At 36.6% G+C, this 16,754-nt stretch overlaps 2 protein-coding genes across 6 annotated transcripts; both read left to right on the forward strand.

The window, feature by feature from the left end:
• Window positions 1-395: 395 nt before the first annotated feature.
• Window positions 396-5,607, forward strand: znf414 (zinc finger protein 414). Of its 5 annotated transcripts, XR_009267428.1 has the most exons (8): window positions 396-551; window positions 904-994; window positions 1,097-1,207; window positions 1,386-1,491; window positions 1,824-2,374; window positions 3,397-3,467; window positions 4,081-4,233; window positions 5,253-5,607. XR_009267428.1 is itself a non-coding variant. In XM_058754569.1 (7 exons), the coding sequence occupies exons 2-7, from the start codon at window positions 988-990 to the stop codon at window positions 5,327-5,329; spliced, it is 1,005 nt and encodes a 334-aa protein (XP_058610552.1). In that variant the 5' UTR covers window positions 396-551; window positions 904-987; the 3' UTR covers window positions 5,330-5,607. The 5 variants fall into 5 exon arrangements, 3 of the variants coding, with proteins under 3 accessions (XP_058610552.1, XP_058610558.1, XP_058610568.1); XR_009267429.1 differs by lacking the exon at window positions 5,253-5,607 and having other exon boundaries at window positions 3,284-3,467; window positions 4,081-4,158; XM_058754569.1 differs by lacking the exon at window positions 3,397-3,467.
• A 471-nt stretch (window positions 5,608-6,078) lies between these two features.
• mllt1b (MLLT1 super elongation complex subunit b) lies at window positions 6,079-16,025 on the forward strand. The gene is given in 13 exon segments (XM_058754557.1): window positions 6,079-6,296; window positions 7,733-7,913; window positions 9,355-9,363; window positions 9,366-9,436; window positions 9,972-10,115; window positions 10,219-10,344; window positions 11,564-12,172; window positions 12,258-12,339; window positions 12,420-12,528; window positions 12,708-12,807; window positions 13,617-13,682; window positions 13,787-13,858; window positions 14,558-16,025. Coding segments are annotated over 13 exon segments (1,710 nt in total). The 5' UTR covers window positions 6,079-6,284; the 3' UTR covers window positions 14,687-16,025.
• The last annotated feature ends 729 nt before the right edge of the window (window positions 16,026-16,754 follow it).

The raw sequence follows: 16,754 nt of genomic DNA on the forward strand, positions 1-16,754 counted from the left end.
TAAATGCAGATAACGATTAATAGAAAAGATTGCTAATTTTCTTTTCAAAACATTTATTTCCACGACTACAACTTTATTTTTTTTTAAACATAATTTTATGATAAAAAAAACAGTCCAAACGTGTATGAGATAAACTTCAGTTAAATAAATAAATAAATTTGATCGCAAGCACAAGGTTAAACATTATCAAAACTTAAAATATGTACAGGACTCGGAAAGCAACTGTAACAGAATTGTACTTGTCTCATTTAAGTGCCATGTCTACAGGCTGTCTCAACAATTTTAAGATTTCGCTATGTTGTGTGGATAACAAATGACCTAAAACTAAAATCTATTACAAAAATAAAATCTGTTGTAAAACAACAGAGTTCCTAATCAGCACCTGTCAGTCAACAAGACGAAATGAAAACGGGAACTTATGTTCTCGCGATATTTAATGACTAACGTAACGCACGTAGACAGGGTGGAAATACGGTGTAGCTAGATAACCGCTTTCATTTGATGTCTGTGTTTAAAAAGAAGCTTTGAAAACTTTGAGATATCCATTCAAAGTAAGTGTCATAGTACGTGCACTGTAAATAATTACTCACGAACACAAGTATTTTAAGCAGATAATGCGATGCTTTGTTGTTGTCTGCTAGCTCTTGCGTCTGCTGGACGTCTTGCACGTCCCTGTTTACGTTGGTGAGATGTTGCGTTATTTTTATCAGTAAAGTCAATGGATTGCTTATTGTTTAAACACTATCGATCATGTGCATATTATTCTACTAATTGCTTTTACGTCTACTGTGTTGTTCCTCTTTGCACACTCGCATTAGAATTTACTAACTTGTTACGTGCCTTTCACTGAAAGTGTGTATGAGCAGGTACTGAACTATATCATATTTTGTCACATTTATCTAGTCCAAATTGGGCCAAATGTTATCCTAGGTTGCAGGTCTGCCTGGAACAGTAACCATCCCTCTACCTCAACTACAATCAATCACCATGGAGGGTAATGTATGCCATTATCAGTACTATGCTTTAAATTGCTGTTTCAATGTTCATGCATGTTAAAGCCCAGTATAAGTAGAACTAGTATGCAATGTTCCACCAGGCTGTCAAATGTCCTGCTCGTTTTTTGGGTGCAAGAGGACCTACAATAGCCCAGAAGCACTGAATAGTCATCTTCAGGACCATCAAAAGAACACTGCCCAGTCTCTTCCAGGTATAACATCAACATGCTGTTTTATAATTTTTTTTAAATTATTATTATTATTATTATTTTTTACTAGTGCACTTGGTGAATGAAATGCTGTTTGCAAACATTTAATCAGTTAATTTATAATCAGAAACAGTGTCATGTCAGAAATTTGGTATCTAATGCACTGTCCTTTATTCTTTAGGGAAAACCTTCCTATGCTCTCATATAGGATGTGATGGTTCATTCAACAACATGCAGCAGCTAATGGAACATATGAGGCACCACCACAAGCCAAATTATTTTTTCCTGTGAGTTCTTATAAATTTGCTTTTAGGTTTCTTTCTTAATAAGGTTATTTAATTTTACTCTTTCTTGCCAGTAATTATGAGATAAACAAACAAACCAAAAAAATGATGCAATGACATAGTTAAAACATCCGGTAGTATGAATTTTTGTAAATACTACCATGTATTGTGCATGTTTTTTGACAGACAAAATGTTACATTCAGTTGTTGCTGAATTATTATTACTATTTTTCTTTAATTTGAAGGTAAATAAAGTTTTTCTAGCACTTATGTTCTGCTCTAATGTTTGTTTCAGCTTTATGCTTCTTCATTATCATAATTTTTATGTCCTTCAGGTGTGAGAGCTGCAGGGCCAAACTGCGTTCTTACCGCACTCTTCTCAAACACCTGCAGACCTGTGCTAAAGTTGCTAAGAACAAGGCTGCAAAAATAGAGACTGGAACGGCACCTGACGCAGATCCCACCAATGTTCCGCCCACTTTCACTGACATGGAATCATCTGGACCCCTCTTAGCCCCAAATGCACCTGAGGAGATGGAGTCTATGCCATCTATGCCCTCTTTGCCCACAAATCCAACACTGGCAAGCATGCCAGTAACCCAGCGGCCCCCAGAAAACAATGCATTTACTAACCCCATACCTGCAGGGCCTGTAACTGTGCCCCTTGCCACTCTAAATCCTGCCTTGATCCAAAATCTTCCTTGCCAACCAGAATCTCCCTACAGCTCCTTTCCACCTATTTTGTCTCCTGTTAACCCTGCCTTCCAGGCAGATCTGGGCCTACAGCAGCAGCAGAGGTCTCCTAGGTCTGGTCCTCCCAGTCTGCCTGCTTCACCGCCCCTCCCGTCACCACCAGGATCAAACGCAGTCTGGAGGAAGAACCAAGGTGAATGGATCTCATAAAGCTTTCCTCTGTGAGTGAGGAAAGCCAACTTAAAACAAGTGTCATTGCTCACAATGGGTCTCATTCACTAACTGTGTGTACACATGAATTTGTGCATGAAATCTGATCATGATTCATACAATAAAGTATTAAAACATTCTAAATTAATGGAAAAATGTCAGTATAAAAAATGCAGAACATGTTAGTATGTCATTGATTAAACTGATACACTACTGGTCAAAGTTTGGAATAATTAAAAAGAAAAATAAGAACTTTGGATTTTTTTATGTTCTCCAAGGCTGCTTTTATTTGATCAAAATACAGTATCAAAAATACAATAAAACTTTGAAAATATAAAGAAATATTACAGATTTTTAACATTCCATAATAATAAATGTTGCAAATCAGCATATTAGAAAAATTCTGAAGGATCATATGACTCTAAAGACTGGAGTAATGGCTGCTGAAAATTCAGCTTTACCATCACAGGAATAAATGACATTTTAAAATATATTCAAATAGAAAATATGTATTTTAAATTATAATGATATTTCAAAATATTACTGTTTTTACTCTATTTTTGATTTAAAAATGCAGTCTTGGTGAGCATAAGAGATTTTTAATAAGCAACAATTATTCCAAACTTAATTTTGCATAATGACTTTGGGTATGCTTTCAGTCATTTAGAATAATCCAAATTCACTCAACAAGGTTAAGATCAAATTCGTTTGCGTATGCACTTGTGAACTAGGCAGACATTTTTCATCAGAAGTTCTCCTGTCTGCATAAATGTAAATCCACACAGTTATTATAGAATGAGACCCTGTGTTCCTTAAATCATCCTACATTTTAGACCCTGTTCACCTGTGTATTTTCCAGTTTGCTCAACTGATCTCACCTGCTTATCAACAGGTGTGAGTCCTAATGAAAGGGAATTTGTAAGTCACTTGGGGGGGAAATGCCTAAGCCTTGGCCATGGCCGCTTTGAGTGAACTGTGTTTTGTCGTGTTGCACTGTCCTGCCAGACCCGCCCGGGCCCCTTTTGCACAGATGGAACTCTCCGAGCAGTCAGAGTTTAAATAGAGATGAAGTCCAGGTGAGGCACAGAGAATCTACACACACATTGCTTGAGGGAACAATCAGATCTTCCCTCAAATGATGCTTTAGATGCTAATCCTCCTCCCCTTCCCCTGCTCTAACCGGGCTCAGTGTTTCCCTGGGTGTGCCATCTAGCTGTACGACTCAGTCCACTCCCATCCGATCCTAAACGCATATGTCCGGGTGCTTCACTAACATGCAATAAAACATCAGAGAGTGTGCTTTCAGGGCCGGTGTTCCTTTACTTCACTTTTTCCCCTTCCCATTAGCATTTTGCAAAAATCAGGTGGTCATTTCTGGCAAGAGATGGTGCTGTATCATAATAATTGATCATGTGTGGAGACGTTGACAGTGCTTGCTAATTCCAGCACCTTTGTGCCCATGTTCATCTGTCTAAACTGGGTTTAATGATGGTTTTAATTGTGTTGCTCTTGTATATATGAGCCGATGTCATTGATCACTGGGTTCTTTTTCCAGCTCAATCTGATACTTTTACTGGTGAAGGTTTTTCTGTCTGTCTACGAACATTCTCAGTCCACGTATAACCATGAGTATAATAGTCTTTGAGTTAATTTTGATTTTAATGATTCCCCATTAATTAAATCTGTCAGGTCAGTCCTTCAACTGCCGCATCCTGTGGGAACACACAAGAGGTCGGTACAGTTGCCTACAGTGCGGCCATTGCACCCCAGACCGGGGGGAGATGACCGCTCACATTGAGGGCCAACACAAGAACCCAGGGGGCAAAGTGAACGCTGATCATGGTATGACTTCTGTACTTCATTGTTTAATTGAATAAAGTGCACTTTTTATTTTATTTCATTGGGTTACAGGGAAAATTTACTCAAGTTTACTCAAAACCTGCTGTGATTGTTCCAAACCTGTATGAATTTCAGTCAATGGCTACCGTCAACTGTTTGGTTGAATTTTCATTTTTGGGTGAACTATCCCTTTAAGGCTGGAATACACTACATGACTTTTGCATAGATTTTTGCCCCAATTTCCAGTCTATATGAGTCAATGTTAGTTGCCAGAAGTCAGAGCCAGTCTGCAGGTTTTTGTTTGTCAGAGTTCAGATTTCACAGAATACACACAGTGTATGATGACTTTTTTTAGTTTCAGAAAATGAATCAATCCAGCCAGTGGATATCAAATGTATTTTCAACCAATTTTAGAACACATATGGTTTTCATTTGTCATGTGTCTAGGATTAGGGGCTAATGTTTCTGCATGGGTTTTTTGTTTTTGGAAGGATTTGAATATTGAATATCCTCAGTTGTTCAGTGTAAAATGTCCAGTTTTTCACTGTAACCATTTACAAAGTTGGCCTAGTGTTTTAAAATATGTTCCAATATTAAAAATGGTGTAGTGCATTTGTCTTGAAGGAATGGGGATTGTGCACATGAGAAAATTCTAGTAAAGGCTGGAATACATTGTAAAAAAATTATATAGGTCTGATATTTTGATATTTATGTCTGATATTTTGAGCCAACTTTAGAACACATTGTTTTCATATCATGTATCCTAATAACAAGGCGCATGTTCCTGTGTGAGTGTGTGTGTGTGTGTGTATGTGTGATCCTTAGTCGTTTAGTGTATGGTGCTCAGTTTTTCTCTGTAACCATTTACAAAGTCAGCAAGTGTATGATGCCTAGTGTTTTAAAAGCTCTTTAGATTAGAAAAGTACTGTAGTGCACTGTATTCCAGCCTTTAGCCTTTTGAAAATAACTACACAATATAGTGATGATATCTCACCAGACTGAACCTTCTGTGTATTTTACAGATGCAGAGATTACCACCGCATCTTTACTGGCTAAGACTTCACTAAACTCTGAGAACTCGACTTATACACAGCTCTAACATGAAATGAGATGCTAAACCTGCTGATTGATAAAGAATTTTTGTAGTAGCATTTTATACAGGGGGAGATACTCACTCAATTTTCATTTCACCAACAGTGTGGACTTCAAGCTTCTGTGGTCTGGATTTGTCAATATCACTATTCAAACACATGAAGTGCTGCATGCCTTATCTTCAGTGAGCATGTATGAGTCATCTAGACTAAGAAAATGTCTTGTTAGGTTTCATTAAATAATTTGGAATGGCATATAAATAAACTCAGTAATGTTGTAATATTATGTCACCTGCGTTTTTATTTTTCCTTTTTACAGTTGGCAGTATCTGCAATAGAGAATAGTAATCATGTTAAAAAATTAATGTCAGAATTAAAAACGTATAAAATGATGCCAAATGTTGAGTCTATTTCAGTTTATTCAAGAATAAACAATTTAGTTTTTAAAATCAGTTGTTTCTGTACTGTTCGCTACCTGCAAATAAAACCTGAAGTGAAGTGAGTTTCTGACCTTATTGTGAAATCTACATGAGTTTCGGTGGAGGAATTTGTGTTTTTAAGTATTAAATAATAGTCTATGTAATGTTTATAAATTGTAAAGTTGCATTTCATTATATATATATATTGTAATTAAATAGATGTAAATTGAAAGAAATGCTTTTAAGAAACGCACGAAAGAAAGTGATTGAAAAGCTTCCGTAAAATACAGAAATAGGTGGAGTAACTTTTAAGTATTTGCATAGTGTATAAGCAAATAATAAAAGTATCTGAAAGATGTAGAAGAGACACGGGGAGATGAGAGCCATTCTGCTTTTATTTTAAAAAATGTCAGTGTCGCGGCCATTTGTTTAAACTGTTCGGTTTCTCCCTTCACACTCCATCAGATGTGTAACAGCGAGGATGCACATTCAATCTACTTCAACGCTTTTGTAAATAGTCTAAACAACCGGAACATAGGCAACAATGGAGAACATGGTAATAAGACTTTACTGACACTGCCAGACAGCCAATAGTGAGGAATATGCATGGTTTTTATCACTAAAACATTTATACTGAAAGACGAGGCCAACGTTTCTGTGAAGATGGTTAGGATGCTAACTTAGCCAGCTAATCCTTCTTACGAGGTTTAAAGCAGGAAACCAGCGGAATTACATTTGTGTTTTATGTAAATTTATGTCGCGACGAAGATATGCTTATAGAAACCAATATGTCCTTTTCTAAACCTCAGCATTTGGCTTATAGGACAGATAGACTCTTGAGTTCCAGCACTCACTAGCTGTCCAGCTAGCCTGGACCTGTCTCAAAACCTAGTGAGCTGCCTACATAGATAGCATTTTGGGCGCCCTAGGAGCGCGCGAACGTTCGAACGCTTCCACGATCTAACATGCTGTCTGGATAGGCTGCTCGCTTAGGATTTGAGACAGTCATCAGGAGAAAATTCTTCCATTTCAAGGTTGGACGCTTGAGGAATGTTGGCTTGTATATTAAAAGCAAAGCTTAGATTATAAATATTGAGTGATGGAATATTAAATCTGCATGGAACTAGAAGTGTGAAATGCAATTCTGCTATGTCTTTGAAGTTTAAGTTACTACATGAATATAAATAATCACAATTCATTCATTAAACAACATATGAAAAAATTTCAATAGAAATAAATACCTCAGAGGTCTGGTCAGTACTGAATAAACAGTTCCTTATCTATGCAAAATTCCAGAGCACTTATTGACTTGGATTTAGCTAACCAAGTGTGTAGACTGTTTGAATTCAGTCCAATTTTAATAGCTATTTCATTAGACATTATTGTTCGATTAAAAAAAAAAAAAAAAGTTGATATCTATCTATATATCTGTCTGTCTAATAGACTTTGAAACATCAAGCTTTTAAATCTACTTGCCAGGCTTTCTCAAGCCAACATCAATTATGAATTGACAAATTTTTCATCTAGTTATTTTTGACATGTGTGTAGTTTTGTGTTATGCGGTCACTGTAAAAATGTTTTAGGCATAGATAGGATGCAAACGCAGTCAACTCTGGCAAGGAATTGATTAACCATTGAGCTAATGCATACAAGCCTATCAGTCATTTTGTTTCCATACCAAGAAAAGCTGTAAACAGTAAACCATCACGAGCATGTAGAATGTCACAGAACTGTGAATTTCCGTCTCTAGTTGTCAGAGAGCAAAAGCTGGTTGATTTCTCACAGATATAAACAGTAGATATAACAGTGGTGTCGAGAAGTTGACCAAGAGCTTATTTTAGTCCTTTTTAGTCTCACTCTGAGTTATACATGTCACTCACTGATGCAGTATTGCAGTCTTTCTTTTTTCCATTTCACCAGTACTACTGTTGTAGGACTCATGTTCAGAATAGAGAAGACTTACAGATGACTGCTGCTTTCCTCTTATTTCAGTGCACTGTGCAGGTGAAACTGGAGCTGGGACACAGAGCCCAGTTAAGGAAGAAAGTCACAACCGAGGGCTTCACACATGACTGGATGGTGTTTGTTCGAGGCCCAGAGGCGTGTGACATCCAGCACTTTGTGGAGAGAGTTGTCTTCCACCTTCACGACAGCTTCCCAAAACCCAAGAGAGGCAGGTTTTAATTTGAGTCAACGTCGTTACACTGTAACTTTATACAGTACTCACAGCCATGTAGGTTAAAGTCCCTTTCAATCAGGATTAATTAAAGAAACCTTTTGTGTGTATGCCAATTTTCTTCTGTTGAGTTATCATGATTAATCCTGCCCGTTTAGCTCATGCTGTTGCCCAAACTAATATACTTTGTGTAGTTCCAGCATATGACTATATATCTGTCTCTATTATAGATCAGTGATTTAGAGGTAAATAAAAAATTTCCATTTATTTGGATTACAGTTTTAACATAGGTTTAATGTGATGCATATTTGTAAGTCATACTTAAATTAAACTATTTGCATATATTTTATTTAAATAATAATATTTTTAAAAATGCATATATTCAAATTGTTTAGAATTAGAATAAATCTGTGAATTGTGAAAACAATTACTATTATTGAGTTTAAAAGTATGAATGTAGTTAAAATATGGCTAGCTGTGGAACAATTGAAACAATTAGGATTGATTAATGATATTGTTCTGGTTATTGTGCTTTTAAAACACATTCAGTTTAATAGTATTATATATTGGAATTCATACCTGTTTTATTTTTGGAAGACTGACAAATATATCTAAAAAAATTCTGTCTTCATTTATTCAGCCTCGTGTGATTTTCCCAGAGTTTGGTTAATAATTAAGATATTTTTTTGAGAGGTTTCTGTTCCTCTATTGAAAGTCCTGGTAATCAAAATTAAAAGGTCAAAAAAGGTTATAAAGGTGTAATAAAATTAATACAAATTAACTGAGTCATTTAATTCAAGTCTCGTAAAGAGATATGATTGTTTTATGTGATAAACCGAATTAATGTAGGCTTTTATTTACATCTAAACAACATTGAACTATCCCTTCAATTTCTTTTAGGAATGTTTCACAAATAAATGTTCAGCTATTAAACATTTTTTTGTGTCATATCTGTGATTTGTTTATTTTCCACAAAGTAAAATGCTGGACAAACATCCTTTAAGTATGATTTCTTGATTTTTTCCAGGTGTTGTATTTGAAGGTGAAGTGTGTCATTTTTGAATGTTACTTTCTCCTATCCCTGTTAAATGTGCAGAGACAACCATAAGTAAGCCATTTGTAGTTTGACTTTCCAAAACGTGTAAACACTGAGTCTCTGGAGTGCTTTCAAAGAATCTCCCTGTTTGTTTGAGTGGTCTGATATGTCAAACTCTGGCTAAACCAATGGTGTGATTTGGGGGAGTGTTGCGGAAACCTGTTCGGAAAAAATGGTTATTTTTGCAATTCCATTGTGTCAGTAGTGGCAAAGAAATAGCACACTTCACCATATTCTAGTCTGTATATGTACATAGTGCATTCTAGTTTCATATTTCTGTTTCAGTGTGAACTCTTAATGTTTAGCAATACATTTTTTCACAATTTTTTTCTTGTTTCACAGTTTGTAAAGAACCCCGTATAAAGTGGAAGAGTCAGGCTATGCTGGTTTTCTCATGCCTATAGAGGTCTATTTCAAAAACAAGGTGAGCACATCCCATATCTACAGCAATATCTGCATTTAGACTTGTGAGGTTGTGCAGATGTGTGAGGCTATGTTATTTTGCCAGTATTGGAAAATGTTGTGATGAGGAGTTTTGCAATTCAGTAAAGGTAAAGGTCACACAACTAGGTGAACTCAGTATTTGTACTGGGAGCTAACAGACACGCTAACAGAGAATTGGCATGAAGCTATTGAACTACAGAGAACTTGGAGGGGTATAAATGGTAAGAATATGTGAATTTGTATTTCACTTTAAGACTTACATATCATTATCGTTTTGCATATTTACTTTTCCAGAATACGTAGTGGAATATTTATAGGGGTTTTCCATTTTCTCTCTTGTTCCCTGAAACGTTATCTACCAAAGACTTTACTTTGACCTAACTTTACTGTAAATGTTTCACACACTGCTAGTCTGAGGTTCAGGTTTGATACTGACGTTCATACTTTTATATTTTCTTTATTAAATATTAGTTTTTATCTAAAAAGCCTGAACATGCTTGACTCTTCTGTCACAGGAGGAGCCTAAAAAGGTGTGCTTTAATTATGACCTTTTCTTGAACCTGGAGGGCAACCCACCTGTCAACCACCTGCGCTGTGAGAAGCTCACATTTAACAACCCCACACACGAGTTTCGACGCAAGCTGGTCAAGGCCGGTGGGGTGAGTGGGACTGTTTGTCTTTGCTTTTTCTGTACCTCTATAATCAGCTCTTTTCAACGGATTCTCACTCTCTCTTACTGTTGGGATGTTATTCGTGTCTCAGGCTGTAGTTATTCCTGAGGGAGCGGAGATGATGCCAAGGCCCAGTCCAGATTATCCAATGCTGCCTACTATTCCACTCTCTGCCTTCTCAGACCCCAAGAAGATCAAGTCCTCTCATGCAGTAAAGGTTAGTAATAAAGTCCTTCTTTGGTCAGTAAGTTATTTAAATTATTAAAATATTTTCTAAATATATTTAAAGTGTTTAAGATATTCAATATCTTATATCTTTTTGACAAGGGAAGATAAAGGAAGATATTTTTTAAGAAACTGAGAGATTTATGACCTTCCATTGAAAGGCCATTCCAAAGAAACTTTCAAAAAAGTTAATGAAGAGATCATTAAACTAATCCAGATAAATAGAGCAGTTTAATGATAGTCGTCTGTAGAGATACAATCGCTTTATATGATGATCAGATTTAATTTAGGCTTTTAATTGCATATAAACGTTGATCAGCGCACATACCAAAGAGGTTTGTTCGGAGTGTAACGTAAACACATTTGAACCTGCAACACTCTGACTTGCTTCTGCTAAAAATAGGTTATACTTCTTCCCACTTCCTCTTTTTGTCCCACTGGTGCCTTTAAATCCTGTTAGATTTTTACATTATGCTGATTTTTCAGTCCCGTTCCAATATGATTCTGTTCCACTCCAGTGTCATAGGTTATATTTTCCAATTCCCACACACATGACACAGCAGAAAAAAGAAAGGTGCTTTCCCTGGCTGTCACATACAAATGAAAAACATAGAGAATATCCAAGCCTGTGGCAGTAAACTGTTTTTTTTTTTTTAGCACAGTAGACGAATAACATTCTGTACCTTAAAACATGAAATGAATTTTTAAGTAACCTTTCATTTATTTTTGGATAGTTATATTTTGCGGGAGTCCTAAGAGTCATTTTCTGTCTCCTGCTTCCCGCACACACATCAATATCTTCCCTCCTGCACCCATACTCAGCAATTCAAAATTGTCCCGTGCCGCATCGGGTCGCAAAAAATGCAGACTTCTAATTTGAGCTTCAGTCAACCATATCTTATAATTAAACCATTAAATTCATATGTATTACTTTTACAGTGTCTTTACGAAATTTTTGAAGCGTCAAAGTTTTGGAGGGACTTTCAATGGAGGGACTCTCAGGTTTTGTTAAAAATATCTTCATTTGTGTTTCGGAAATGAACAAAAGTTGAATGGGATTGGAATGACATGAAAGTGAGTAAATGGTGACAGTATTTTCGATTTTGGGTGAACTTGAAGTTACAGTGAACCAGCTCATTTATTCTGGGTGGATATGTGGTTGCTTCCGAGTATGTACTGAATGATTAGTCATTTCAAAACTTTTATTGTAGGAGTCAAGTAAAGATGGAGGAAGTGGGAGCAGCAAAGCCGTCAAAGCCCATAAGGCAACCAAAGAGCACCGAGAGCGCACACGAAAGGATTCAGAGAGCAAGGCCACATCCAGAGAGAGCGACCGCGAGAGTGGCAAGTCCTCACGAGACCAATCGTCATCCTCTTTTTCGAAGAAAGCCCCAGACGGAAGAGGAAAAGATGAGGGGAAAACTGTGCCCAAAGCAGCCTTCAAAGAGCCCAAACTCACAGTCAGAGAGTCCAAGATGGATGGCATGTCTCCAAAAGGTGGAGGAGCGGTGACGGGTGGAGGGGGACAGCTGGACGCTCGTGCCCCGAGCAAGAGGCCCTCGTCCGCCACCGAGTCTCCAAAGCTGAGTACCAAGAAACAGAAGAGGATGGGCTCTGAGGGCATGAAGGGGCCTGTGAGCGGAAGCTACAGCAGCAATTCTCCCCGCATTACCTCAACAACACCCTCCACATACCCTGAGAAGAAAACCCCTAAAGATAAAGGCCACTGGGCAAAGATGAAACCAGAGGTGCAGGAAGTGAAAAGGCAGCCAGAATCCGACGAATCCAACTCTGAGGATGAAGCCTCTTCCAAATCAGAGGTATGTTTTGGTTTTTCCATCAGCAGAACATGGATTTGAATGTATTTGAATGTAGTTAAGCTCAAGGATGTTGTTTATTTAGCAGTCGGCTCCATCCAGTCCATCTAGTTCCAGCTCCAGCTCCAGCTCTGATTCTGACTTTGAGCCGTCGCAGAAGCAAGGCCAAGGTATGGAGTTTAATCACAAATTGTACGATCAAGAGTGTGTCACCTCATTGAGTTTGGTTGAACGTAATGATTGTGTCCAGGGCCGCTCCGTTCTATGGTAGAGGATATGCGCTCTGAAGTCTCTGATGATGACAGCAGCTCTGAAGTTGAGACACCCATGAAGGCGACTCCACCTAACCAGGACTCTCGGTCTGTGCCAAGGACTTTGTATTTGATCTAATTTGGTCTTGTTTGATTTTCAGTTCAGTTTTATTAAAAAGAAACATAAAAAACCAAAAGCAAATGTCCACACATTAATATTACCATAGTCATGTTGCACACTGAATGCAATTTATATTCCTTTAACAAGTTCATTTTCCTGTTTTCAGTTTAAGCATGGACAGTGAGAGTGATGGTAATGAGGAGTCCCGTCCTCCCAGCCAGGAAGCCCCCTCACCTCTAGCCAAACTCAGCTCAGCAAACCTCAAGGTAAGACTGGCATTGCATTGCAATGAAACTTTGGACTGGTTTATGCACTGAATATAAATTGGAGCAGGATTTACTTTGAAACAATTTTCACTCAGAAATTGCTAGTAAATTTCACAAATAATTACAAAGAATTGGCAAGTAATGTACCTAATTGAACATGAAATTTACAGACTGAAATAGTATTTTTGTGTCAAATATGCTCTAATAATCTGTTTTATTTACAACCTAGAAAAATCATTTTTACAGTGAAAATTTATTCAGACACCTTCAACATTTCTCACATTATCACAGTTTATGTGCTATAGTTTAGAAAATGGTAATAAAATATGGCAAGAACTCAAGAGTTAAACTGTGTCAGAACAAATTCATCTTGATAATGTCAGACAACTTTGATAGAAAGGTATGTAATGAATTAGGGTGAATAGTTGTCAGCTGACTAAAATTTAAGTACACAATTAGATAATCCCAATTTAGGTCAACCAATTACCAAGCAATGCTTAATTTTGTTCAGTCTGTGGTGTCAAAAGGGTCGCATTAGTAATTAAAGAAAAACAGTTGGTCAAGTCAAAGTGTCTGAATAATTTTTGTCCCAAATTTTTATCCGTTTTACTAGTAGTCCACTTTATGAAGAATTTTTGGGTATAATACATCACAGTTTACTTTATTTTGCTATCCTCACTTACATAAATGAACTATAGTATCCTGCACCCACTAGTAAAAAGATATCAAAAACTATATCTGGTGTCTGAATAATTTTTGGTTTGACTGTATATTTGAATTTGATTTTAAACTGTTTTGTCCTTTGTCAGATGTTAGGAAAAAAGAGCCCAGATTCTTGCACCCGTGAGAAAGTGCTCAAGAGGGGATACGACAAGGTAGGAAGGGTAAATAACTCATCATACTCATCAGTGACTGAAATACAGATTTTTATTGCACATAAAACTACAATGCCGTTTTTAAATGATCGATCTGATTACAGGCTTATACAGAGGAGCTTGTGGACCTCCATCGCAGGCTGATGGCTTTGAGAGAGAGGAACATTTTACAGCAGGTAACAATAACTTTTTTCTTTATTTGGGTGTATTTTAGGTGATCCTTGAGAGAGGGGAATGTTTCCATCTCTAGCATGTTTTTTAAAAATGTTAAAACGTTACTCATTTAATAAGTTTGTAAAAAGTATTCTTTAATGAATAAATTTAATAAATAGAGTGTCCTTTTAATACATTTTTATAAAAACAAAAATGCCAATATCATCATGCATTATACCAAAATTCTCTTTGAATATTGATTAATGCATTAAAAGGTATTACCATACACTACGGTTCAAAGGTTTTTTTTAAATGTTTTTGAAAGGATTATCTTATGTTCACCAAAGCTGCATTTATGTGATCAGAAATACAGTAAAAACAGAAATCTTCTGAAATTTTATTACGATTTAAAATATCTGTTTTCTATTTTAATATAGTTTAAAATGCAATTTTTTCTTTTGATGGCAAAGCAAAAACCATTACTACAATCTTTGGTATCACGTGATCCTTCTGAAATCAGAATTTCTGATTCTATTTGAAATAGAAATCGTTTGAAACAATGTAAATGTCTTTACTGTTACTTTCAATTGAATGCATCCTTCATTAAGATTTCTGGTAGTAGAACAGCTGATTTATGTGTGGATCATGACACTTTTGTCACATTTCAGGAGTGATGTTTGCTGCTTTTTGCTTGCCGTATGACATGCATTTGTGTCTTTTAGATTGTGAACCTCATAGAAAAGACTGGCCATTTCAACATCACCAATACAACCTTTGACTTTGACTTGTTCTCCTTGGATGAGTCGACTGTACGTAAACTCCAGAGCTACCTGGAAGCCACATCCACATGACACAAGGAAGCTGCTCGGCCGTGATTTTGTGTGAGAGAGGCCTCTAAACTGACTGGGGGCAGAGGGAAAGGTATTGAAAGCAACATATAAATGCACAGGAACAAACAAAAACGAAATGAGCAAACAAAAAAAAAACTTTATACTGTAATAGAAATAAGCAAACAAAAGGACCAGGGGCATGAAGGGGCGGTATTCAGGGTTTATCTAATAACAGCACTGCGCATTGCACTAAGAATCAAACTGTTGGCACAATACTGTCCAAAATGGACAAGATCTCACATAGGCACCGTGGATGAGATTCCGTATTACAAGTAGGTACATTTCAAGACTGGTTTTGCACCAAAGCTATAACACTGGTGGAAAGGATCCTTCGCTCGGGCCTTTATGCAGGGGCGATGACTGAAAGACTGTGTCCCCTCTCTACCCCTTCACTCTGCTGCTCCACGTACGTCAACCACTCAGCACAGCGTGGTGGCGTGGAAAGAGCCCAACTAGATCAAACCTTATCGGCATACTGTTTGTGTCTGCATAGCTTTGTAGCCCCATGTGTTGGATAAAGTACATACTCTCAAGCTTTGGTGATAGATGCTCCCTCGGATCAGCTAAAGGGGAAAAACTATCTGCCTTTGTAGTGCCTTTTTAAAATATCATGTTTTTGATTATAATTGTTTGTGAGTCTCTCATTGGTCTTTGGATGACCAAAAATGATCTGTCAACTTTAAAATGCCTGAAATTGACATTCAAAGCCCTTTTAAACACTGTTTAATACCTGTCCAGAGAGAACACGTTATGAGAGAACCGTTCTGCATGTGTGATCTGAGAGGGTCTTGTGCATTATTCTATGTTTCTTGATGGTCAGCAACATGAAGTCAATTTGTTACGCATTTGAGGTTCTTTTTGTAGTTTATTTAAGTAACTGTGCACTTTTTCTGGTCACTTCAGTGCTTTGTAATTATCTGATAACTATATTTATGATTATTTTCTTTTTTTTTTACACATAATATTGACTTGCAAAAATGTACAGATTTTTGTCAATGTTTTTAAATGCATCTATTGAAGTCATATTATTGATTATTCAATCACTTGAGAGAATATGCACACAGATTGAAAGGGGGATGTTTTGTCTGTATTCCAATGGTGTGATTGGAAAAAGAGTCTTCTGTTCACCTGAAGTATTATACAAGTGAAAATGTATTTGTGTCAGATACGTATTGTCTGATGACATTGCTTTTTTAAAAGCATACCTGCTTGACATGTTATTCTTCATTGTCGATTGCCAGTTACCCTTTTTGATTCTCAATAATGTATGGTTATAAAGTAAACAATGTTTTCAGTGAAACGTTTGTGGCAGATGTATGTTACATCATGGGAAAGTTGCAGTGATCTGTGTTTGTGCATGATTGACACGTGAATAATCACTTGCAGGAATATGCATACAACATTCACAACCCTATACATTTATCAGCTATCCTCAGGACTATTGCAAATACAATAGATGCTCATAATAAATCCAAAACCATATAACTTGAAGTGCATGGTGGAAACGTTTAGTAGGTCTTTTCACTGTGTTTGCTTTTCTACCATAAGAAGTAGCATATCCATATCAAGGGGAATGGGATCATTTACAGTATTTATGTAAATATGTAATGATGTGCATTATATAGGCTATCATATATTGAAAGCTGAAATTGTGGAACCATTAAAGCTCATTCTCCACGTTTAGTTTATATCAGTATGTGTGTTTATAAATTTACATTTTATATGATCTTTTTGTGTTGTGCCTACAAAATGCTGATTATTTACAGCAACATTTTAAACATGACTGACTCATTGTCCAGCCTGTTATGAACTTATAATGGCCTAATAGACTTTAAGTATTATAAACATGTGAATTTGTACTTTTTAATTAATAGTGTCCAGCCAATTAAAATTCCAATCGGTTCAAATTTAACAATATGAATGTCATAACTTTTACTTCAGATTTTAAAGGCACCAAATTTGATATTGGAAGGACCTATATGTATACCTATACAAACCAATAACATCTAAACTTATGGAGGAGTGTGTA

This window comes from Onychostoma macrolepis, chromosome 02 (assembly GCF_012432095.1).
Source record: "Onychostoma macrolepis isolate SWU-2019 chromosome 02, ASM1243209v1, whole genome shotgun sequence".
In the NCBI taxonomy this organism is placed as follows: domain Eukaryota; kingdom Metazoa; phylum Chordata; class Actinopteri; order Cypriniformes; family Cyprinidae; genus Onychostoma; species Onychostoma macrolepis.

Bases quoted from the DNA above. Each gene is read 5' to 3' on its own strand.
- znf414 (XM_058754569.1), top strand. The intron at 1,492-1,823 runs GTGAGTTCTTAT...TATGTCCTTCAG, and splicing joins AAGCCAAATTATTTTTTCCT to GTGTGAGAGCTGCAGGGCCA. The intron at 4,234-5,252 runs GTATGACTTCTG...TGTATTTTACAG, and splicing joins CAAAGTGAACGCTGATCATG to ATGCAGAGATTACCACCGCA.